Source organism: Hypomesus nipponensis, chromosome 2 (assembly GCF_054491055.1).
Source record: "Hypomesus nipponensis isolate SF chromosome 2, ASM5449105v1, whole genome shotgun sequence".
NCBI lineage: Eukaryota > Metazoa > Chordata > Actinopteri > Osmeriformes > Osmeridae > Hypomesus > Hypomesus nipponensis.
The window spans coordinates 13,235,001-13,260,772 of record NC_140362.1 but is presented as its reverse complement, the minus strand read 5'-3'; the positions used below and the strand labels follow the sequence as shown (position 1 = coordinate 13,260,772).

At 49.2% G+C, this 25,772-nt stretch overlaps 1 protein-coding gene across 10 annotated transcripts in view; it reads left to right on the top strand.

The window, feature by feature from the left end:
• Nucleotides 1-25,772, top strand: part of plecb (plectin b) — a 71,353-nt gene that overhangs the window by 6,784 nt on the left and 38,797 nt on the right. For 2 of the 10 annotated variants that reach the window (XM_084706981.1, XM_084706971.1), the window contains exons 1-2: nt 1,879-4,669; nt 25,621-25,682. In XM_084706981.1, the coding sequence (XP_084563107.1) occupies nt 1,894-4,669; nt 25,621-25,682 (2,838 nt within the window). In that variant the 5' untranslated portion in view covers nt 1,879-1,893. Of the gene's footprint in view, nt 1-1,878; nt 4,670-9,969; nt 10,129-12,067; nt 12,214-22,502; nt 22,865-25,620; nt 25,683-25,772 lie in introns of those variants that run through there. The other 8 variants (XM_084707018.1, XM_084706999.1, XM_084707046.1 and 5 more) reach the window with 6 other exon arrangements.

Sequence of the window (25,772 nt, the reverse complement as noted above, 5' to 3'; positions counted from 1 at the left end):
CTTGTGTTTCACAAGACACCTCCCCCTACTGTGTCTTCTGATATATTTGCCTTCTAAACAGGTATTCTTTTATAGAACTAACTTCCTTCTCCACCCTGCTTACCCTTTGTCTCTTAATTTGGCTCTCTCTCAAGCATGCACGCACTCACACACACACACACACGCACACACACACACACACACGCACACGCACACACACACACACACACACGGGTCTCTGACACACAGAGAGATGAGACAGGGACAGATGCACGGCAGAGAGAGAGAGAGAGCGAGTGAGAGGGTGATCTACGGGGATAGAAAGCTGATATCATGTTCCTGAGCAGTTTAAAGGTTAGCTCTAATGCACAGGTCTTTATATAGTCCTGTCAGAGTGAATCTGAGTTCCCTGGCTAAAACCAGGCAGCATGTTGCCCTAGTCTGTTGTCTGAATGAGGGACATTAGCAGAGCTTCTTACAGCATGTTGCATCACATTAACGTCTGGCCTGGCTGTAACTGGGGCTCTGGTTCAAGGGTTGGGGCTGGCTCTGGTTCTGGGATGACCGGAAAAGGAGCTGAGCTTTGGGCTCTGAATGGAGCTGAACAGCAGTAAACTCATGTTCTATTGTTGAGGGCAATCTACTTGTAAAATTAGGAAATGCCTCATCATAAAACATCTTTGTCCTGAGGCTGCCCAAGGTCTGACTCATTTTCATAAGTGTGACAACCAAAGACACAACGTTTTGCATGTAGACCAAATAAACACAAGATTCCAGAACGACCACCAGTGATCACCAGTGTTCATCACCATTATGAAAGTTATTTTAATGTCATGGGATATATGGCATGACTGGTTTCTCTTCATGGGATATAGGTTCTGCAGGGACTGTGCAGTGCAGCTAAATCTTTTTCATGTGCACTGCGTAGGGCAGGAGTCTTACAGTGACACTAGATAGTAGGTGTGTAAGTTGTATCGGTTGAATGCCTGGTGTGTGTTTCTTGTATATGATAGTATGCCTAAAGGGTGTCTCCCTTCTCTCACTAATCTCTGCTGGTCCTGCCCACTCCTAAAGGGAGAGCATGTGACTCCCAGAGAAGTGTGTGTGTGTGTTGAAGTGTGTGTGTTTGTGTGTGTGTGTGTGTGAGTGGGCGTCTCCATTTGTCCATAGCTCCATGTGCTTGAGCACACCCACACCATAGAGGTGTGCTGCGCCATTCATTTGACAACTCTCTACTTTCTTTCTCTCTCTTACACTCGCACAGCGTTAGCCAGTCGGGTCATTTTTGTGCTTTCCTCTGACGTGCTTCAGCTTAGTTTATTTTGTGTGTTTTTTTTTTCCATGCCAACTTTTCCTCAACAGTGGAGGAGCAAGGTAGGAGGAGCTGAGTAGAGCAGAGTGTCGTTCTCTCTCTCTCTTTCTCTCTCTCTCTCTCTCTCTCTCACACACACACACACACGCTCCCTCCCTCATTCACTGCCGCTGGAGAAACCAGAGTCTGTGCACTTCCCAGATCACTCTGACGAGAGTGGGAGCAGGACTTCTTGAGGCTTTTTCAACTGCTTTCAAAGAGAACGTTGCTACTTTTTTTTTGTCTGCCAGACGCAAAAAACCGAGGCGACACGAGGAGCCATAGGTGGCAACCAAAGAAGCGACGGGAGAGAGAGAGTAAAGAAGACTTTGTCATTTATACCTTAATTAAACAGAAGAGCACGTGGCTGGCCACTGGCCCTTCACAGACCCAGGAGTGAGGTCATCCTGTAATTCATCTTCCTTTGGCGTAGCAGCATCAACGTAGCTGTTAGTCATTCGGAAAAGATACATCCGTATAAATACAAATACAGACACACACACACACACGCGCGCGAACATACCGTGCAAGCGCTCAGGCACTGACAGACCAGGACAAACAAGATGGTGGCTGGAATGATAATGCCCCTGGCTGAGCTCCGGGCTATCTACGAGTTGTTGTTTCGAGATGGCGTCATGGTGGCCAAGAAGGACAAGCGGCCCCAGACCAAGCACCCGGAGATCCCCGCCGTGGGGAACCTGCAGGTGATCCGGGCCATGGGCTCCCTCAAATCCCGAGGCTACGTCAGGGAGACCTTTGCCTGGAGGCACTTCTACTGGTACCTCACCAACGAGGGCATCGTGTATCTCCGTGACTACCTGCGGCTGCCTGCCGAGATCGTCCCCGCCTCCCTGCAGAGGGTCCGGAGGCCTACCACCGCTCTGGCCATGGGAGCACGGGCAGCCGGATACCAGAAGGTGGAGGGGCCCACGTCGTATGTCCCCAAGCCTGGGAGCTGGGCCCGAGGAGAGAGCCTGGAGGCCCAGGCCGAGCGGCAGGGCTACCGCCACCGCAGGCCTGGCGCCGGCGAGACAGGCAGCGAGGAGGCCCACTCCGATAGGACCCCCAGGTTCAGAGGTCGTCCGATGGCTGCGGAGCCTGTCAAACCAAGAGCATCATGGGAATCCGACGAGCAGGCCCAGCCCCCACCCAGGAAATGGCGGGATCATGCGGTGAGCGACGACAGCCAGGTGAAACAAGTTTCCACGGAGGCCTTCTCTCGCCAAGCCCCAATTGCCAAACCAGTGATGACATCAAAGGAGACAAACCTGACAGAAGAAGTCCAGGTCCAGAAGACAACCGTGGTTTCCCAGACCGTGTCTAAGTCAGCCCCTTCCACAGGATCCGTTCCTGTGGTTGTGGCAGCAGCAGCAGGTGCTGGTGGTGCACTGGCAGCCAAGCTCCTAGCTGACTCCTCCAAGTCAGGGCCACCAAAAACCAAGCCAACTGCATCATCAGAGAAGATCACCTCAAAGCCTGCCACCCCAACACCCCCACCTGCCAAAGACGTCAAGCAAGAGAAGACAGACAAAGTGAAGGCAACTCAGGGGACCAAGAAAGCTGAGGCAGACTCAGTGGCCATCGAGACCCCCAAACTGACCACTGCCTTGTCCAGTGAGCTCAAGGAGAAGAAGACCGTTCAGGTTAAGGTGACTCAGGAAATCCAGAAAGCTGAAGGTGTTTCAGCGTCGCTTGAGAGCGCCAAACTCTCAGCTGCGCCCTCTAAACCACCCACACCTGCATCACCACAGCACAACGGTAACGCTGCCAGAACTGCCAAGGAAAACGAAAAGAAAACCGAAACTAAAAAGGTGTCTGAGGAAGTCTCCAAATCTCAGGATATCGCTAAAGCTGAGAAACCAGCATCTGGAAATGTCTCCCAGGAGGTCAGACCTGCAAAACCTGAGCTGGTGAAGCCAGACCTTCCAGAACCTTCAGAGCCTCAGGAACAAGCACCAGCAGTCAAAGAGCCTATGCAGGTTCCAAGATCAAATGGAGAAGTGGAGCAGAAGGCCTCCAAACCTGTTCTGACAGAGTGCCGCATAGATGCACCAGTCAAACCAGAATCCCCCCCACCAGCACCAACACAAGTCCAGCCCCAGGCATCTCTTCCAACACCCCCTCCAGCAGCCCAGCCCCCGGCAGTTCCCGAACCTGACCCTCCATGCCCCCCGCTGAAGAAGCAGAGGGCAGAGGAGACCGCCACGGTCAGTGAGATAACCACCACGCTCAGCCAGCGGACCCAGGGACCACCGGGGTCTCATGAGGACACGTCGAGCTCCGAGCTGAGCTCAGTGACCCACACAAAGACGGTGAAGTCCATCACAGAGACCACTGTCACCCGGGTGGAAACGCTAACAGTAGCTGTTCAGCAGACTAACAAGGTCCAGCTCACTGAGGCGATGACCCAACCTCCTGCAGTGGCGTCGGAACCTCCCAAACCTCCTGCGCACCCAGAGGTTAAACCCCCCGAAGACATGACTCTCGGTGCTTCTTCAAAGGCTAAGAAAAAAGCCAAAGGGAAGAAGCAGGTGGCGGCCCCAGAACCACCCATCCACCCAGAGGCAGAGGTCCTGACCAAGGCTGTAGGTAGCTCCGACCCCAGCTCAGGGTCAGCAGTTATGGATAGCTCTGCTGGGCAGCCCGGTGGAAGAATGCGAGGTGAAGAGTGCAGGCCAGCAACAGCAGCTGTGCAGGCTGTGGCCCCAGCAGACAAAGAGAAGGAGGAGCCAGCCCCGCTCTCCACTGAAAAAATCAAACGGGAGGTCTCGAAATCAAAAACATCCTCCTCTGCGAGGGAAGCAGCGGCTAGCGGAGGGAAAGCGTCAGCAGCAGCGGAGGCAGAGCGGCCCAGCCCCCTCACAAGGCAGGGGGAGCCTCCCAAAGTTGCACAACAGTCGGCAGCCCAGCCAACGCTCAGCACAGAGAAGCAGGAGAGGAGCCTCCCTGTGAGCCAGGCCTGTGAGCACCAGCAGGAGGAGAAGGATCCGGAACAGCCCTCAGACAGAAGTTCCCCACCCCCGGACAAAAAGCCAAAGAACCGCGAGCCCGGACACCAGTCTGTGGACGAAGCAGCCATGAGGAAGAAGATCGTGGTGGTGGAGGAGGTGGTGGAGGTGAAGATGATCGGCAGCCCCGGGGCGGCCGGAGGATCACCTCCTCCCGTGGCCGCCGTCACTGAGGCGACCGGCGAGGAGCTGGATATGGACGTTCTGGAGGCCTTTGCCATCAAGAGGGCAGTTCTTTCCGGGGCGGGCGCTGCAAGCTCGGTGCCGGAAGACGACTGGGATCACTCTCTGGACGAACCGGAGGAAAAGACCTGGCCCAACTTCGTAGAAGGTCAGAGAACCGTTAGCCATGGATACCTTCGGGTTCCCTCGGCTACACTTCCCTCGCTACTTCCTGTCCCTTTCTGTGTGTGTGATGTCACAGACGTTGCCAGGGTTTCTGCCCTTGTTTGGAGAGTGGGAGGGCTGAGGTGGCCGTTGTGGCGAAAGTTCCTCTGTAATCTCCAGTCGAACATGTGCTTTATTGTTTTGGTTTGCGAGGGTATAAACAATGATTCAGACATCATGGCAACTGTTGCTTTCCACCTCTATTCCTGTAAATTGCAGTTATTCTGAGGGCTGGATTTAATTGCTTGATGTAAAGCAGAACGTTGTGTTACGTAGGTGAAATGTAGGAATGCTCTCAGAGAGATGGTATATGAACAGGAACTCATTTAGATGAGACTGCGATTTATCCATGTGTGTGTGAAAAAGCTATCAGTGATACAGTCAGTCACACTGAACGTTCGAGGGTATTAGGTTCATTGGTAAGGGGGAGAAGACCATTCGCCTCTATAGAATGTGGGAAGTCATTTCTGTTAGATCTATTATAAGATCTAAGATCTATTCCTATCACATCGCCCTGCTCTGGCACGAATGCTGAACTACCCTGTCGTGTTATAGCCTACACTGCGATTTGCCTGGGTTGAACTTCTATGGCTAACGCTAATTCATGTGTCAGCGACAGGCGTTCACATTTCATGTTTCTCAAAACCCTTTTTAATGAAGGGGAATTCCTGCGTGGTGACAAGTTGAGCAATCCAACTGTCTGAGATACATATACACACACACACATTTTACACAGACACAGAAATCTGAATCTGTTGGTTTGCCTCACAGCCGGGTGTGTCTCAGACCAACCCCCCCCCCCCCCCCTTCCCTCTCTTGCCCTCTCCTCTCCCCTGCCCTCATTCTTTCTTCAGAAGTAAGGAGGAGAGATGGAGGAGGCAAGGGGAGAATGAATGAGAGAAGGGGGTGTGGTGCTCTGGAGACTGTCTCCAGGAAGCCTGTGTTCCAGGGTTCCCGGCTCTGGGAAGGGCTGTCCTGGCCTGTGCTCTCTCCTGGGGGAGCTGAGCACAGAACAACAATTCCATGCCCCACCATGCCCCACCGTGTATTATCTCTGACCCCCACCTCCACCCCACCCCCTCCTTCCTCTCTTGTCTTCTCCCCCACATGGAGACTTCTGGAATGTGTTAGAAAATGCTGCCGACGTTTGTTCATGTTGTTGTTGGCCAGAGCGAACTGGATGTACGAATCTCACCGTGCTCCTCTGGTGCTGTGAAATACTTATCTTCTCTTATCACATCAAGATGTTAGCCACTGTGGCACTGACTGAATGTTTTTCAAATCTTTTCAGAGTAGCATTTTTGTAAACGGGAGTGAAGAAATGACTGTTTAAATGATTATGGGTGTGCAATTCACCGAGAGCAGAGCACATGGGCGTTGTCTGATTTGGGTGTGTGCGTTTGTGTATGCGGTCCGTGTGAGCGAGTAAGAGAAACAGAGAGCAAGAGAGAGAAAGTGAGTCAGGAAATTGGAATAGTGTCCTTATGGTATTGTGGGTGTGTGTTGCTAGTTCCACACGTGAGGTTGCGCAGCCTGGGATTGATTAGCAGTTCAGTTCTCATGGCAGGGATGGTCAGGCAGTGTTACTCACCAGGAACATGACTCAGATAATCCTCAAATCCTATTAAGATGAAGTCAAAATATCAATTGTTATTACAGACAGCCCGTCACATCATTCTAGTGTTGTTGTTTTTTTATTAGCCGGTTGCATACTACACTACTGCAGTACTTATGTCTGGACTGGTCAAGCTCATTGGTTCAACAGCTAAACCATCCTAAACACTTGGTAATCCAGTGTTTACTAACTCACTGCCGCCCCCTACTGACCTTTGAAGACCCGTTTTGGAACAGTGACAAGACAGTACATCCCCTGCTTGAATACTCAGTAATAATTCCATGTATTCACTCTACATAGCTCCAATAGAATATCCAACTATAGCTATGCTGAGCAGTAACGGTGGTGAGCCTGCTAGTATTAATACCACAGTGGCTTTATAGAGATTTAGGCCTAATTCCTGGACCCACCTATCGTGAGTCCACATTTAGATTTCCTGTTGATGGTGTGTCTTCCTGCTGTGAGGAGCATCTCTGGAATGTCAGTTAATGAAATAACTGTCACCAGAGCAGTCTGTCACACCCTCCAGTACGGCCCGTCTGCTTTTATCCTGCTTCATCAGGCCTGAGAGGACTGAGTCCTCTCTCTCTGGAGCTCAGCTCTGACTCGTACCTCTGCTTTGCTTCTCTGACTAACGTTTGAAGCCTCGCCTCACATCGTGTCCTGGAAAACTCTGGTACAGCCACTCCGATTGGTGGGATCATCGTGTGTTTGGATGACCATGTGTGATTGGATGACCACGTGTGATTGGATGACCACTTGTGATTGGATGACCACGTGGCGCTCACAGCTCTTTGGCTCAAACTGAGAACAGTGGAAGCAGTGATGGATGAACTGTTCCGTCGATGGAGGAGGCCAACGGGGGTGTAATCTGCACTCACACAAAACACCAGTCCCAGACTTCGCAAAACAGACTCCAGACCAATGTCTCTTTCTTTGTTCCCCCCACCCTCCAGTCTTGTTGGCATGCCCACCGGCCAACATATTTGTGGAAGTCACGCAACAGAGCAGTCCTGCTTCATTGTGGCACCGCCATGGTCGGCATGGCGTGTGTGACTCACTCAGCCTCAAAGGGCTAGATTATGAGGCCTGACCTTTCTGAGGTGAAAAGCACAGGACGGGCTGTTTGCCATGCCGCTATCAATAGTCTGTGTTGTGGCCGGCAGATATGGAAGCCGAAGGGCGAGGCAGAGGGGGGAGGGGGGATGGATTTGGGGGGGGGGGGGGGGGGGGGTGAGGGGGGGAAATCTGTCCTCTCCTGTTGTTTTCAAAACAAAGTTGGGCGGGGGGGCTGCTCTTCCCCCGTTACCGCTGACAACCACGTGTGTCGTTTCTCCTTACCCCTCATAACCACTCATAACCCCCACCTCATTTACATTTAGCAGACACTCTTATCCATTGCGACTTACAGTAAGCACAAGGGCAAGTAAGGTGAAGTGCCTTGCCCAAGCACACAACGTCATTTTGTGTGGCCGGGAATTGAACCAACAACCTTATGATTAATATCCCGACTCCCTAACCGCTCAGCCATCGGACCCACCTCGGCAATAGGACCCAACGCACAACTTTGGGTTTCAGGAGTGGATAAAAAGCTTAAGTTGAGAGTGTTTGATGCTTATTACTGTACGATTCCTTCCTCTCACAGTATCTGCTTGTCAATTGTTCTCCAGTAAGCCCGTGGTTGCCAGTCAGAGCTGGCTAACTCGTAGGAGAAACTCAGACAGCAGCAGTTGTAATTATAGTCCCCGGTACCCAGTAATGAGTGTTGGCTGGCTTGCTTCACAGGGACTAGGACAGAGGCAGCAGGCCAGGAACAGCTAACTCCCTACAGAGCCAACTCTGGAGCAAACACACAGATCGTTTAACATACGTCTCCCAGTCTGGGTCAACATGGTGGGATGGTGATCAGAACCTGTGGTTGGTAGGAAACCAACTGCCTCAGACTGGTTTCAGACCTCAGGGATAAATGATCGAGATGAAACCTGGAGGCTTGCTGGTCTAAGGCTTGAGTTGTGGGAAAATGAAGTTTTTTCACCCACAAACACACACGCAAACACGCTGAGCTGGACCCTCCCCCAATACAACACACACACCCATGTTCTTTAAAGGTGTGTGTGTGTATTCATTCCAACGTTCATAGGCATGTTGACCTTAACCATGACACTAGCTGTGTGTCAGCAGTGCTCCCCCATCCGTCAGGGTGTGACCTAGCAGATCTAACACTGACTCTCTACACTGCTGGGATAGGATCTATCTCTTATGCTGTGCTAAGGCTCAAACATATCCCGCTGCCACGTATCACAGCAAAGAAAACCCCCTGAATTGCATTTTTTCAACGGGAAAAGAGTGATCCAAACATTTCAAAAAGTGAAACATTGCCTGAAATAGGAATGATCATTCTCATACTAGTGGGATAGGCGATGAATAATATCCCTCTTTATTCACTGGAATAGGTGGATACATGTTATTTCTCTATATGTGAGAGAAACTGGGCTCCTGTCAGAGGTGTCATTGTCAAGTTCTCCTAAACTCCTGTTGTTCTTGGTCTCCACTTCAGCTGTGTGAAACTCAGGTTTCTATCACAGGAGACACCTACAAAAGACCTTCCCTCCCCACCCCACCCCACCCCACCCAAACCCTCTCACAGCGTGTCTGATTTGACTGACCAGTTCACAACAAAAAAAATAAACAATCTGACATTTACAAGATTTTTGCGATAGGAAAATCAGGTTGAAATGTGTGTTCAACGCGTGGTCCATCCCAGAGTCGTTCTTCGAAAGGCGAAGAGCAGGGTGAGTGTTAACATGAATTCGAGAGGGATTCCCACTGTCAACACGGTAATTCCCCGTGCCATATGGACAAGCACAAACATGCTATATTTAGGGGCTGTTGTGAGTTTGAGGGGATCCTGGGGACGATGGGGGGCGGCGTTTAGGGAGGCGAGGACTTCAGACCCCGCTGAACACGCCATCCATCTCTCACCACGCCGAGTGTGGTCACCGGCATTTTTACAGCTTCGCGTGTCATTGGTGCGTCCGTTTCTCAGACCACCAAGCTAGTTTTCGTCCACACGGCACGTGTGTAGTGGACCTCATCCTTGGCTGGCTGTTTGTGATCGGGATCGTTCTACTCGGGTCCGCCTCCTCTGGTCTCAGAGGGGTGTTGGAGTGGAGGAGGATGTGCTGTCTGGATGAGCAGTGAGAGGAGAGGGTCAGAGGGGTTTCTCAGCCAGCTCAACTGGATTTCCTGCCAGTTTGCTGGGTCAGAACGCGACTTTTTCGGGTCGGACGAGTAGGATGTGTACCCCCTGGCTGAGCTGGAACCAGTGACATCGGCGTCAGAATAAACCCATCATCATCCTCCTCAACATCTGCGATGACAGGTCTTGGCCAGGTCTCCAGGGCAACCGTTAGCGAGGGGCGCCAGAGCGGTACCATCAGCTTCTAACTATGACCGTGCGATCATCTGGGTTATTTATATCCTCCCAGACCCCCCTTGCCCCAGCCCCACTCGACCCCCTCCCACCCCCCCTGCCACTCCTTCCCCCTCTGCCCCAGTTCCCCTGCCTGCCTGCTGCCCCCTACCCACCCCCTCCCCCACCAGGCCATTGGGGAGCAGCCTGACAAGCCTTAGCAGCAGGCAGAAGCTGTCAAACAGAGTCTGAGGGACAAACGGGCCAGAGCTCAGCAAACACCAGCACTCCTCTTTCCCTCGTTCCCCCTTTTACCAGCTCTCCGACCTCCACCTCCTTTTTTCCGTCCCCGACTCTTAGATGAAGATCATACCTGGTAGGTCAAGCCGGCGGGCTGTCCGGCTGTCCGTCTGGCCGTGTGTGTGTGTGTCCGTCTGTCTGTCTGCCGGGGCGTCTGTTTGTTTGGCAAACGCCGCGTGTGAGATGTTGTTGTGTTACGGAGAGAGGGGGGGGCACACACACACCGTACTCATAGAGTCACCGTCGGCACTCGCACACACAAACACCGTCTAACAAATACATACGCGCACACACTTTCCGACTCTAAAGCGCGACCTTCAGCCGGCGGAGCGGAGATTCTCTTCCATATTTAAACGCATTCACACTATGGTCGACTTGAATTACGAAAAATGTCAGCTGGCTGTATTTAAAGGGTTTCTGTGTGTGCTCTTATGTGCTAGTCCAGGGCCGGACTCTGGAGGGAGTCAGGAAATGATTCAGACCAACAGGTTGTCAGGACAAAGTGGAGTGTGTGTGTGAGTGTGTGTGTATGTTTATGTGCCTGTCTAAGCTATAACATACACCTGTTATCTTATTGCACAAGAGCAATGCCCTCTCTGATATCTGCTGTGTGTTGTTCATAGAAACCTAGTAAACAACTCATCTATTCTCCCAAAAATATATAATTTGGAGCATTTTGACAGGATTTTTCGTTGTTCTTGTTCTTCTGGTCACCTGATGTTTACTTGTAGGTGTTCTGCCCTGTCATGGTGTGTGGCAGCTCTTGTTATGAGGATGGGGCATGCTACAGTTTATACAGTACTGTAACTCATTCCAAGCAGTTAAGTCCAGTGGTGGGAATGCGAGGTTCAGTCCTAAGATACATCACACCTCCTTATTGGCACAGGAACTTGCCAATAAGGAGGCCACACAGTCACAGCACACAGAAACTGGGTGTATTGATGTTGAAATAACACATGGCTCAAACATTTACCTCAGATAAAGCACCCGTTCAGGATTATCTGCCGACAACGGGGGAGTAGTGATCATTCTTTCTGGTTTGGGCTTGGCTGTTTCCTGATGTGTCCCTGACATTTAAATAACCAATCCGTCCTGATAGACCAGTCAAGGTGCAATGCCGAGAGGCAGCAACACAGCAGACCAGCCATCAGGCCACGTTCGGATAGTAGTATAAGACTGTCACAGTACAGGAAGTGAAGCATTACTTACACTGAGAGAGCGAGAGAGTGCAAGAGAGAGCACCAAAGACAGAGAAGGAGAGAGAGAAAGAGATAGTGGAGATAGTGGATAGATAGGGAGTGTGTGAGAGAAACACAAACAGAAAGATCATTTTAGAAAGAGTAGGGGGAGAAAGAGACACGAATGTCAGTTTCTAACAGATGGATGGATTCACAGTACATTCAATCCAGTTGTGAGAGCATTAACAATACAAATGTAAGTAAAACACCCTATACTGCCAATATTGACACAGACCTTGTTCTTTATGTACGTAACTCAAATAGAAAAGTTAGGGAGATTAGAGCGTTGGGAGGGCTGCTGGCCCATTGGTAAACATTGCAGTCCCATAGGCAGGACTTGGCAATAGGCCGAAGAGTGTGTGTGCTGTAGATAAACTATGGACTAGGGGTTGACCGTAAACATTTAGTCCGATGGTTGAAAACGTCTGGCCTATCTACGACAGACCCAGGCAGAGCAGGCCTGCGTCAGGAGAGGAGGGGAAAAAAAGGGTAGCGGCACTGTAAACAGAGAGGGTAACACTAGAAGGGGGGGGGGGGGGGAGGGATGAAAGGAAAGCTGAAACAGAGAGAGAAGAAGGAGAAGCCACACTGTTCCAACTTGCGCCTCAGCGAGAAGAAGAGAGCGAGCGGGGGATTTCACTTTGAACTCGCAACAGTCGGGACGGTCCCGGGACGCCCTCCCCTCCCCCCCCCCGCGCCGCCCCGCCCCACCGCCACACCCCCCTTGCCCCTCCCCTCTGTCCTCGGGGACTCCTCCACCTGTCAGTCAGAGGAGCCACAGCCTTCTGTCCCACGGGCTCCCGGGAAGATAGTCCTGGTCCAAATGCCCCTGGAGAGCGGCCCTGGGCCTGTGGTGCCGGCCCTGGTGGTCCTCATCCACATAGCCACCTTGGCGGTGTTCTGGAGGAAGAGCAGGAGGAAAGGTAAGACAGAGCTCTGCTGCCGAGGAGGAAGAAGGGGTTCAATAGAGCACTTCTAACCCCAAGACAGTATTCAAAGTGCAGGGTTGTGTCATAGACAGAGGGAGGCTCTCCTGTGACTTGAGGAAAGAATGACGCCTCTCGGCTGCGACTTGCTCGCATGTCAAAAGGATGCCACGCCCGCGTCCTTCCCCCAACCCCCTCGTCACCTTGGTGTTGTCGGGGGGGGTGGGGGGTGGGGGGGGGGGGGGGGGCGTGACATCCTTTACATGCAAGCAGGTCCCAACGTGTGAACGACCGAGCGGCGTCATTCCTTCTCAGTGTCATTCCTTCTCAGCTCCCTGCTGCTGCGTGACCGGTGAGAGGTGTCCTGGGACTTTGCGTGCGCCGTGCCATGCTCTCACTCGCGGCGCTGGAAGAGACTGACCTTCCTGTCGCGTTCGGGGCTTAACCCTCATTACCTCAGGCCTGTGTGGGAGGCCGACGCTGCAGCTCATGTTGCAACCGGCCGTGCGATCACTCACACGCTCACGCATTCACACGCACACTGTAGACACGCTTATTGTTGTGCTGATGAGGGGCTGTCAGGTTCTGTTTGACAAACAGTGTCTCTCCCAAACCTGTCTACCTTTGTTTTATTGTTTGTAGAAGTCTGTGTGTGGTTGCGTGCGTGTGTGTGTGTGTGCGTGTGTGTGTGAGAGAGAGAATGTGTGTGTGTGTGTGATTGTCTACATGGGTGTGGCCAGTAATGGGACTAGCTCCAACTTGACTGGTGGGTTAAACCTTCATCTAAGAAAACATTAAACTCACTCACACACACACCTGCGCTCATACTTGTAAACACAGACAGACAAACATACAGACAGACACACACACACACACGCACACACACACACACACACACACACACACAGAAGACTACTATTACAAAGAAGCAAAGGAATCTATAGCAGCTCTTTGATGTCTGTCTCCAGGTGCCAGTGCACATCATGAAACTGAAGATCAGAGACTAACCTGCACATCTCGGAACTGTACGCACACAGACAATAGTATTTGTACTATGTAGTACATGTAGTATTGTACTATGTGGTATGAGTATCACGTTACAGTTGTTATGGACTATGGAGTAGGTTAATCTAACAGATAGAGGAGTTTCTCCTTCAGGGACTGTTCCTGAGTTACCAAAGATACCTGGGTTACCATGGATACCAGGGTTTGTAGGGGTGTATATGGCTTAACAGGGCTAACTCCGTCTCCCGACATCAGCTGTGCTGATGACAGCTGTGCTCCCCATCGTCAGCCCAGAGCTCAGAGTGATAAGAGAGCACTCTTGTTATCACCCACACTGGAGCACACACAGCAAGCGTCTCTGTTGTAGCTGTGCTGGCTGAGGTTGTTGGATCGAGGGGTCCCCCTCTGAACACCCAGGACTTTGACCAGGTCAGTGAGGTTGACTGAAAGGTCAGAGGGAAGGGGGGTGTGTGGCCACGTAGAACCATAAACACTATGTGTTCCCCCACAACCTTTGACCTCTGCATCTGTGTTTGTGCGCCGTTGCCCAGGGTCACCATGCCTAGCACAAGCTCCTGGGGGGTCTTCCAAATATGTGTGTCCACACTGGAAGACCTGGTGCAGGTTGTCTTCTGCAGGGCCTATAGTACTGCACATGTGGTATGCATGTTCAGTTTGTACTCAGACACACAAAGAAGGAAGTACTGGACAGGTCTGTATGGCCTATATCTACAGTAGTCAGTATGTCTCACAACAGTTTTTGTCTGAAGAAAGTGAATAATTGTAAGCGGGAGTTTTCCATTCCACTTGTAAAAGCCTTCAGACTTTTTAACATAGTGGGAGTAGATAGACCTGTATTTCTTAGTTTGGAGCTAACTTAACCAGTTTGATTTTAAATGCCGCCTGCAAAGTCACAATACAGTTTTTCACGATTGCTAAAACACATTTCTTGAAACAGTCAACCATTGTCTCAAAACTGTAAACACAAAACAAAATATTCAAATTCAATTTCCAAAAACCTCTGACTTTTCTGGCAAAATCAAACATTTGCCCACATGATGTGAACCAGGCTGATCTGGAAGGGATGCTTGAGAGAAGGATTGATGTTTGGAAATGGATTGTACTTGATGGAGTATCCATGAAAAATGCAAAGTTAGGTGACACATGCTTACCACAAACTTTGCTCCAGGCATTGGAGGCCTGTTATAACAGATAGACAAGTAATACGTAAGGAATTCATGGGCTCTATGCAATAACCAAATAAGAACATTAGAACACTGCAACCCCTGAGTTACGTAAACGTAGAGAATTTCTTCATGTTTACACAGTAAATTCATTTACTGTAGCAATAAAGAAAATGGATTTTGGTTTTTGAAACGCTGGATTTTGGTGTTTCAACACCCATTGACACTTTCCTGATGTATGACTATGTTTAGCCTGTGTTCTGCACCTCTCTTTTGCCAACCGTCTCTGGAGGAGGGGATCCCTCACTGAATTGCTCATCCCTAGGTTTCTTCCATTTTTTCTGCTCTTGTGAGTTTTTCTGGGAGATTTTCCTTGTCTTCCTTGAAGCTTGAGGTTGGCTGAGGGGCAGTTATATGTCCATATGAGAAGCCCTCTGTGACATTGCTTGTAAAAAGGGCTACACAAATACTGTAAATTTGATTAGAAAATATTACAGTAACCATCACAACTTAGTACTGTCAACAAAGAACAAAGACAAACGGAGTAAAAACCCTCTGGTGTGCTGGATCACACCAGAGGTTGTAGACCTTCCACCGCCATACAGAGAAAAATTATTCAATTGCGTTGAGAAAAGGGCTGTATGGTCGAAGGCAAACATTTACAGTAAAAAATGCTGCTTGATGTTGAACTTTTCTCGTATACGGACACCACAGTGAAAGCTGACATTGTCCCAAACCAGCATTAGAAACAAGTGTGAACAATTTTGAGTCATTGTGTTTTACAGATGACAACTGTGTCGTGGTTGTGTTTACTGTGTGCCGCCCGTGTTTACCATTTTGCAGTGCATCACAGTCCAAAATGTGTTTAGTGAATGAGAATGTGTTTAGAGTGTTGCAAGAAGAGTGTCTGATTTGACAAACTGGTTTAGTTCACTGAACATTTGATTCAGAGAATGGGGTTTCATGTTTGAGCAATTGTGAAAAACAGTAATGTCTTTCTTGCTTGAATTCAGTTGGATCCAGCAACTCAATGGCTGTAGAACCCTAAGCAGAGCAGGGTTGGCTTGGTACAGAGGTCTCAGCTCCCAGATAAACGGCGAGCATGTGCTGGAGGTCCACAGAGCGGTGGAGTGGGGTATAAGTCAAGCCTGCTGTTTGGCACACACTGTTGGCTTCAGATGTCCCTCTGTTCTCCCTGAGGGGAGGGGATGTGGACAGGAGAGAGATTGAGAAAGACAGAGAGAAAGATAGAGAGAAAGTGTGTATGTGTGTGTGAGAGAGAGAGAGAGAGAGAGAGAGAGAGAGAGAGAGAGAGAGAGAGAGAGAGAGAGAGAGAGAGAGGGTAGGGGAGGAAAGGGGTTATATGCGTTACTCAGGCTATATGAGTCCAGCAGGAACAATGACCAGCCTTCCGGTACTCTGTGGACAGTTTAAACCCCCAGATCTTCCTTAAGGGGACTTCTCAGCACCCCCTGGTCTGAATCCTCCCAGCCTCTATCCACAGAGCACACTAGCCATCTAGTCCCTTGCCCCTGGACATCTTTCATCTCAGCTAGCTAGAGGTGCTAGCCATCAATCCCATAACTCCCCTAGGCCCCGTCTTCCTAAACAGCCATGGAAACCAGTCGTCCAGACATGTTCTGATGGATGGTCATGTGTGGTTTGTAGGCTGTGGGAACACTGGGTTCTGTTCTTGGAGAGACCTCCTGCCGAGATCATCAGAGACCTTCTGTGTTTCTAAACAGTGCATTCCTAACATCCCCAATCCACTTGACCTCCCTGCACCGTAACTGTTTAATAGTGTTTCCACTGTCCGCTGGGTATGGGCAGGCAGGCCCCAGCAGAGAGTAGTACAGTCTTCCAGAAAGTAGGAAGGAACCCTGTCTCCTCTCCATTTGTGATCTGGGGATAAAATCATGGGCTGTTTGCTTGTGTGCGAAGCCTGATGCAAATACAAATGGGATGCCACACCTCATGCAAATAAATTGGGCAAAGTATGATCATGATGGTGTGTGTGTGTGTGTGTGTGTGTTTGTATAAAACGTATGTCTCATCTGGCTTAGACCCAGGTCCCATGGAGGTTTGTAAGGGCTTTGGTAAATTGTATGCAAACTGACACTTTCGCACACACCCCTTGTCGGCATAATGATGAATGTAATTAGAAAACATTCAGTACCCATACTGTCTAACTCATAGATCACTATTATTAAGCCTAATCTAATAATAGACATCAAATCATTTGTGTAGTGCTGCACCATTGAAAACGAATCAAGGAAAGTCTAAACAAATATTCGTGGATGTTGTCAAAATGAATGAGTGGGGTTGGGCCTAAATACCGGCACAATGTTCCTCCATGAAAAAGAGGCTCGTCTTTTACTGTCTATGTATTATCGCTGCAGCTGGTGCAAAGAGCGAAACAGCGTGTAGGAAGGTGACAACAGACTAGCGCTTGAGCGCATCTTGACAGGACGAGTAGCGCTTGTCTGCTGCTCTTTGACAACATGAGAGCGGAGGAAAGCCACGAGTCCCCTACCGGAGTCCTTCTGCCATACCAAACGTGCAGTTCCGGAATGATTTACGAACGAGGGGATTATTTGAACGAGATAAGCTACGGAGAAAGAAGTAGATATCTGTACAGTAGGATGTGCTGTGCAGGTGAGTTTGACTGGGAGGAGGGTTGGCCATGGGCGTTCCCAAAGTTGTCATCCAGTAGGTGCCGTGTGGCGACATTCCTATACGACATATTTGTACTAGTCGTTGAGTTATTGAAATGTAGTTTAATGCAGTACATCATTTGGTTTAGAATAATAAGGAAATTATTTCCGGTTTTATATTTTGTTTTCATCACATATCATTGATAAATGTTCTTATGGAAAGTATTCTCGAGCATTAATCGCTGTGTGCACGTCTTGCAGGCTCCCCGTCAGTTCACAGCGGATGTCCTGGTGATTCCTTCCAGCTGTTGTCTGTCCAATTTATGGCCTCTAATTAATGTTGGTAGAACACTGAACGAGCACTTACACTCTCACGAGATGGACAGCCGGCTAGGACCTTGGCAGGCCTTTAAAGTGGGCTTGGTCTTGTGTTTCAAACTAACAAAAGGATTGCTCAGTTTACTTATTAACCAGATCAGACATGATTAGGTTCTGTTAAAGGGATAGTTTACTTGTCTTGGAGTAATGTGTGTGCATGCGTGCGTGTGAAGTGCTTCTGTGTGTGTGTGTGTGTGTGTTTGTGGGGGGGGGGGGGGGGGGGGGGGGGTGGGGGGGGGTGGGCTGGGCTGGTGGGTGGATGGATGGATGGACAGATGGATGGATGTGTGTACTTTATACACATAAATGTGTGTGCGTTGCTGTCTGCTCTGAGGTTTGCTCACCAGGTGTAGTAATTTCCTGTCAGATTAGAAAGCCATTCAAATATACATTGAAGGGGCTCTGGCTGTAATAACTCAATTATGTGTCTTGATCATGTTGTTGCATCCTGTGGTCAGATCCAGCCTGTTCTGATCAAAGGAGTTACTGATCACTGGCCTGTTGTTACAGGTGTGAATGAGTATGGACGTGATTGATCAGCTATCCTCTATTTAGACGGGGGAATTGATTAAAACCACCCTGTGAACACATCATTATGGAGTTTTGGTCCTGTTTATGTTAGTGACTACAACTCTGTTGCACAGATGCTCCTAAATGCTAAGAATGTTCAGTGTTAACATTAGGCCTGCTTGGTACTGTTTTAGAATAATCATTACATTCACCAGCTCGCCCCTGTTGGCACTGTGATTTGTTGCCACCTAGTGTTCAACGCTCGCCCTGGTCTTTTTCCGGGCTGTTCTCTGCAGAGTGGAGAACGTTCCACCTCCCCACCTCCCCCTACTCCGCGTTCTATTAATACAGATCTGAGTCAGAGAGACGCTACCCACCATTGGAACTACTACTGTGTGTTTGGAAACGTCACCACGGCAACCGGCGCTCAACTTCCCCTTTATTTTCCACGTTCAAACTTCTGGTCTGTAACTGAATCACTGCACACTCAGACCCCTTGTTACAGCTGGAAACATCCCATAATATAATGTGACGGTTTAGGTGGAGATTCTTAGAAGCAATGCTACTTGTGCATATTGAGTCACTGGGGTATTTACAGAGTTGAAAGGTTGTCGTTTGTGTGTAGTTGATGTATCTTACCAGCAGATGGAGACAAGGCCTGTATCACCTGGATAGGTCAATGCCCTATATAAAGAAAAAAGAAAGATAGTTAGAAGCTATAGATAAAGACTAGTGCTGTCAGTTTAACGCGTTATTAACGGCGTTAACGCAAACCCAAATTAACGGCGTCAATTATTTTATCGCGCGATTAACGCTCTTTTTGGCCTAGCAAACTTTGTAGTTTTTTTCACATGCTGTTGCAACAACTACCGACGTTAGAAAAACTACAACACCACACCGGATCTAGTTAGACCGGAAACAAAACAACAGGCACGCCAAACACTCGTTTGGCTTGGGAGCTGGCTAAAGAGTAGTAGCAGAGCCCGTTTACGGATATTAGACATTCTCTGGTAGTAGGCTATCGTTACGTTTTGAGTGGATGACGAGCGCGAGATGCCGAAATGGATGCCAATAAGATTCTGAATGGAAAGTTTGCTTTTAAAAAGTTGCCAAATGGTTCTATTGACAAGACCAGTGATCTGTGTGTTTTGTCGTTGTAAACTGAGCTATCATCGCAGCACGTCCAGTCTGAAATACCACTTGATTGCCAAGCACACAGCTGATGCGAATTCTCTGCCCCCTCGTCAAAGCCAGGCGATTGCAATGTTGTTTTCAATAAAAAAAATATTTGCACAAAGCAAATCCGAACCACTTTTCTATGTTGATAAGAGCATTAAAATTTGAAAAAAGATTGGGACAAAAAGAAATCAGGGACATTTAGAATAGATAAAAATGTGCGATTAATTGTGATTAGTCGCGAGTTAACTATGACATTAATGCGATTAATCTCGATTAAATATTTTAATCGTTTGACAGCACTAATAAAGACAGCTAGATAAATATATATATATATATATATATATATATATATATATATATATATATATATATATATAATAGAAAATATGTACATCCTTAGAGAGAAAGCGAGAGACAGAGGGAGAGGACTAGATGGGGGTTTCCTGGGACCGCAGACCAGTTAGTTATTTTAGCAGTCAGCTGTCCGAGTTAAGCTGGGCTGTCCTATAGAGAAGGACTTGTATCTGGCTTAAAGCTTTATCTCTGGGCTAATACACATGGTGGCATATGAACCCAGCAAAAGATCCAGAAGATCGAGGAGGTTGATGAGCTGTAGGACAGTGTGTCGGAGCACGGCTATGGCAAGCATCTCCTTCTTTAGTCGTTAAACAGATAGGAAGACGGTTGATGCAGCAGACCCTCTCTCTCCCTCTCTCTGTCTTTCTCTCTTCCCTCCTTCTTTTCCTGCTACGCCTCCTGTTTCACCTCCCCCCAGATCTACCCGGTGTACCTCCCCCCCCCTCTTCCTCCACCCTCATCTCCTTCTCCTCCTCCCTGTTCTGCTCCACCTCCTCCTCTTCTCCCAGTTAGCGTGTGTTCAGGGTGGGTCCTGCTTGCTGCAAGTTGTATTAACATTCCTATCCCTGCAGGGTGGGGCACCCAAACACGCTCCCACTCGCACGTGGTAGGGGGCGTTCTCAGGTAACTTGAGGGAGTCAAATCCTGAATCCTAGAGTGTGTGTGTGTGTGTGCGGGTGGGTGGGTGTGTTTACGCCCTGCTCTGGTATGAAGGGCGTGTGCCCTCTTCTTCTAGACCTTTCTCTCTCAACGGACCATACCATGAAACCCAAGGCTGACAGATGCTCCTCTCCTTTCATCTCTCTGTTTACGTTTGTCGAGTGTCCAGGAAATGTGAAATAGCCTGCTTCTGACCTTTGACCCTCAGCAGCACCACAAGGACATAGTGGGGGTGTGGCTATGTAGTGTACGTGTCATCCAAGTAACCCTGTCCTTCAGTCTGCAAAGACTTAGCTTGAATGTTTACAGTTATAGGAATGTTCACAGATAAGGTGTGCAGGATATGAGGTTAGTTATTCTTGATTATAGATTGTGGACATGCCTGTTCATTAACCCCTCTACCAGGTCCAGGAACTGCAGTGGAGGCAATGGACCGGTGTTCGTAACAAACGTCATTGTTTGACCTATACGGAGCTCGGCAGAGATATTGATACGCGCTTTCTAAAACGCCAGCTCCTTGAAAGGATACCATTTTTGAACTCGTGTCTCTCTCCCGGCCCTGAGGCAGACCCCCCCCCCCCCCCTTCACAAGTTCCATAATGATCTGCCAGTCAACGGACACAAACACGCCTTCAAGCCACCAGAAAAGCTACAGCCGAGCCTTCGTGGGAACGTGTCTCTCATTCAGCGCTGAAAGGCTTAGGGCTAAACGAAGGGGCACGGCTAATGCTAGAGGGAGGACTAGAGGGAGGACTAGAGTTTGGACTACAGTTAGTGAAAGCGTTAATGAAAACGTGAGGGACAGTGAGGGATAGAGTTAGGGCTAAAGTTATAGCTCGAGTTAGGGCTCGGCCTTCAGAAACCATGCCCAGAAACCCTACAGGAGGGAGTGGAGTAATGAGCATGTTCTGACCTTAATGATAGCCCTCTCTCACACTCCCTTTCCCTCTCTCTCTCTCTCTCTCTCTCTCTCTCTCTCTCTCTCTCTCTCTCTCTCTCTCTCTCTCTCTCTCTCTCTCTCTCTCTCTCTCTCTCTCTCTCTCTCTCTCTCTCTCTCTCTCTCTCTCTCTCTCTCTCTCTCTCTCTCTCTCTCTCTCTCTCTCTTTCCCCTTCTGTACAGCATTTCTATTGCACTCAATGCCTTTCATTTCAATTCAACTATGTTCAATGGTTTGGTCTTGCGTAGTAACTGATGCTGTGCTAAACGTATTTGCTATTACAGTCCCTTCACATCATACACTACCTAAATCAGATCCTTCTCAATGCTGGACGGGACCAGTGAGGAGTTGAGATACGGATGTGTTTTGAACCCAGGTTGGATAAGGTTGTGTAGTACCTGGCTGAAGACAGCCTGGTCTACCCCTGCCCCTCCTTCATACCTCTGCCTGCCTCGACATTGTATAGAACTACAAAGCTATTATTTAAGGCGTGTCTGCACATTAGCAAACCTGGCTGACACACACACACAAGTGTTTCATGTTCCTACAGGTAGTGTGTAAACCTGGTGTTCACTGCAACAGCCTAAAGCGCTAAAGTTCTGTATGCCAGGGAATGGGCAAGGAGGAGAGAGTGTTCTAGTTCAGATATTACCGGAACCACAGGGCTGGGGGATATGGTGCAATTTACCTACTGTGCCATTTACCATGTGAGGCTTTCTAGATAACATCTCCCTGTCTCTGACTGCTAATCCCTGATTAAGGAGGTATCTGTGTTTTGGAGGGATGAAGTGATGGAATCATTAGATATCATGTTGTTTCTGGACCTTAGATGAGAGAACTCTGGAGAGAATGTTGGACTGTGTGTCTGTTTGTAGTATTGGACTGCTGTTGGTGGCAAGAGGTTAGACAAAGTACATTTTCAAGGTTACTCACCTCAGCACCTGGGCTGAAAGGACAGCCTGTCTTGTCTCGTACTCCTTCTTCTCCTGACACCTTTGCCTGGGGATTGTCATGAGTAAGTAAAAATGAACCATGGGTTGTGTATGTGTGTGTGTGTGTGTGTGTGTGTGTGTGGGTGAGTGTGTGTGAGGGAAGGAGAAAGCGAGGGTGTGTGCAGGTGTGGTCTGAGCGTCATGGCGGTGACAGTGGTCACCACACCTTCCCCCTGATGACTCCTCCTGTCTCCACCCCCTTCCTGTGCTGCCTGCCACACTGATATGACAGGGCAGAGGAAGGGGCGTGGCTTAGCCAGTTCCACAATGTCCTCCTAACACACAGACAACCAACACACATACGGACACACACACACACACACACACACCAGGACAGGCCCAGAAAGGAGGAGGGAAGGGAAAGAGGGAAGAAAAGAAGGGCACAGCAAAACACGGAGAAGGAGAGACAGAGAGAGAGAGAGAGAGAGAGAGAGAGAGAGAGAGACATCATAGGTCTAAAGTGCTGACTGGATCCTAGCCACAGGACTGCATGCTCTGACTGGAGAAAACTGGAGGACTAGAGGACTGTCTAAAGAAGAGACCTAGGAAGACCCAGACAACAGAGAGACAGAGAGAGATTACAGTACTACTGCTACTGGAGACCGTCTGGAGACTTGGAGCACACCTTGGATTTAAACTACCATAGAAGACTATCCTTCATTGAAAGGCCACTCAGCCAGGCAGCATGGAGGGGTACAGGAACGGTTCGTCAGGCAGTGCGGGCAGAGACAGGGTCTCCTCAGATGAAGCCTACTACCAGGGCATGCTCAAGGCCACGGATGGCAGGAAAGGTACCTGTATGACAGCCCACCACATTCCAAAGGAGCTGGACTGAGGCTTTCCACCTCCCACAAAGGGCACCTCCGCATTCAGGGTTTTACAAGCGATGCTTCATATTTAAGTCTGTTGATAGTCGAGTTTGTGAGCTTGTGTTGTCTGTTTGCTGTTTGTGTGAGAGGGAGTTTAGGGAGTTCTCCCTGAGAGAGAGAGAGGTTTTTGGGAAGTGCTGTCATTTCAGGTTTGGATGACTTTCAGGTTCTTTGCCGGGGCTGTTCTCAGCCCCTTCTGAGGTTCATGGCTGTGGCCTGGTAGTGGGCTGGGCTTTAAGAGGCCTTTCATGTCCCTGGAGCTGTGTAACTCTGGAAAAAGACTGACAGGCAGCGTACGTGTGTCTTCATCTGGGGTGTGTCTGGCCGAGGAAACGTGTCTCTGCCGCCAAGTGTTGTGTTGTTCTCCGTGTGGCCGTTTCAAGAGATCTTAGCATTGGCCATTGAACCTCTATTTGTCCAAGGTTGAACGCGAAGAGGTGAAAGTGATCCAGGAAGAGCTCTTGGTGCCCACAAGAGAATGTCCCGCCTCTCCCAGGCGGCGCTCTCTGATCCGATTGGTTCGGAAGACCTGATTCACTAACCTAGGGGTCTTATGCCTTTATGTTTATCTATCAACACTTCAGGGAACTACGTGTTTTAGGGTTACGTCAGGCACGCTATTTAATATCTGCTGTGTGTTGAATCATTCTTCACACCCAGGTTTCGTCCATTCATTCATAGAAAAGAGGAAGAGAGATGAAAAGCAAAGGAGGTATTTACAGAGGGGTGACTCAGCGTCCAACCTTTAGATGTCCAGCAAAATGTTCTTTGTCCTGCGTTGACAGGCTCTACGGCATATCAAGGACCGAACTACCTGCGGGGTGGAGAAGTCTGAACTTTCTCCGCCCATTGTAATCCTGTGTTTGTTTTTGTAGTGTTCAGGTACAACTCAGTATGACATCTTTGTTGATGTATGCAGCAGAACTCCTGCAGTGCATGCTGGTTCGAGCCGCACACCAGTAAGGTGGATCGCCCCATCCAAACCAGTTTGCGTTGCGAACTTGCGAAACCTGATACTGTGGTCTCCGCTGTAGCCTAATTACACAGCGTTTCATGATTCCCTGTGTTCACACCCCATATTCTTTGTCCGAAAGCTCTCTAATTGCAGCAGTTTGAGTTTGAGTCTCAGGTGTTATCAGGTCTCTCGTGTTGAATGACCGGGGGCCAACTTTTAAGAGGGTTACATCGGTGGAGACTTGGGGCTGCCGTTCGGGAAATAAGGCAATTTGTGTTTAATGGTCAGTTAATCAGCAGCTCTGCCCTGGGTGTGACCCTTCACTCTCAGGAGAGGAAGTGAAGTGGAGAGGGGAGGACGGCAGTCAGCGTCGCAGGTCGGCTTCAGTTCACAGCCCAACCAGGCGGGTCAAAGTTTGAACAGTCCCCAAAACAAACCTTCCCGTTTCCGCGGCAACGCAGCCTTCTCTGACGCAGTCCGGGCCGCCGTTGACAACACCCACCTGGGAAAACAAAGCGTAGCCTCAGGGCATGTATTTGTTAAGTGTCAGCGTTGTTAGCCCAGCGTGAGGGTTTGGTAACGTTAGCGTTAGCATAGCCGGAGGACATGTGATTCAGCAGCTCTGTACTTCAACTCTAATGGCTGGGCGTGCCCCATGGAGACCGGATCACCTGTAAATGAGCTTATTACTGTGATAAGAAGCGTTATAGAGATCAGAATGGCTCATCCTTAGCACGCTAGTGAATGAGTCACTATCTGGAAAGTCTCCTCGGGATGGCATTTGAATGGGATTGTGAAGGATCTCATACTCTTCTCTTTGTTGTAGAGTGAGACTTGATATGGTTATCATCCTCAGTGAGTAATAGTTGTGTGTTCACAATGGTGATGTTGAGTGTTGCTGTTACAACCATGTAACCAGAGTTCACTTCACTCACTGGCATTGAGGCGACCTCTGATAAAGCAGCAGCTGTGTCAGACGCGGGGCCTGCAGAGACTAGACACCAGTATGAGGTACTGTCTGGGGGCTGGGCCTTTTGACTGTGTGCTCCAGAACGCCTACAGTTGTCTCCAGGTGTGTTAGGCGTGAGGGCCGGTCTCACAACAACACAAGGCTGAGATGTTCTGCATCCTTCACCAAGGGAACCATATCTCATTCCCATTTTCTTTATTTATGTATTGTCGTAACTAGCTTGATCATGTTTCAGGTGCGGTCTGGCTAATGTTTTGTTAATGACTGCGGTCGTTTAGATAATTGACTTAATGACATGCTTTCATAGTGTGTCTCACGGCTGCGTAACGGCGGCATAAGAAGACTGTGATGACGGTGCAGTGTGTCCTTCCAGAAACTAGGAGGCTACTGACTGACTGTATTACTGTATGCATGACTGTCGCCTGACTCACTCCTTCACCAGACAGAACATACACCCACACACTCGCGCACGCACACACACACAAATTACTAACACACTGGCCATAAGAGGTGTGATCACACCAGGTGATACATTGTCTTAGTTACAGACAACCAAAACAAAGACCATCTTTGATTGCTTTATTGTGTCCGTTACGTGGTCAAACAAGAGGCGCTGGTTTAAATTTAGACTGGCTATTTATCTATCCTCTCTGGCCTCCTCATCCCATTATCCTCCTCTCCTCTTCCATCCTGCCCTCCCCACTCATCTCCTCGCCCTGTCTGACGTGCTCCTCTCTGGGTTGTGTCTTGCAGATGAACGGGATAGAGTCCAGAAGAAAACCTTCACCAAATGGGTGAACAAACACTTGATAAAGGTAAGGTCTCTCTCTCAGTGTGTCCCTGTTCACTTTGTACTTGTAAACATGAAAACTGTACACACACACACACACTTTCCCAAGAAGTAC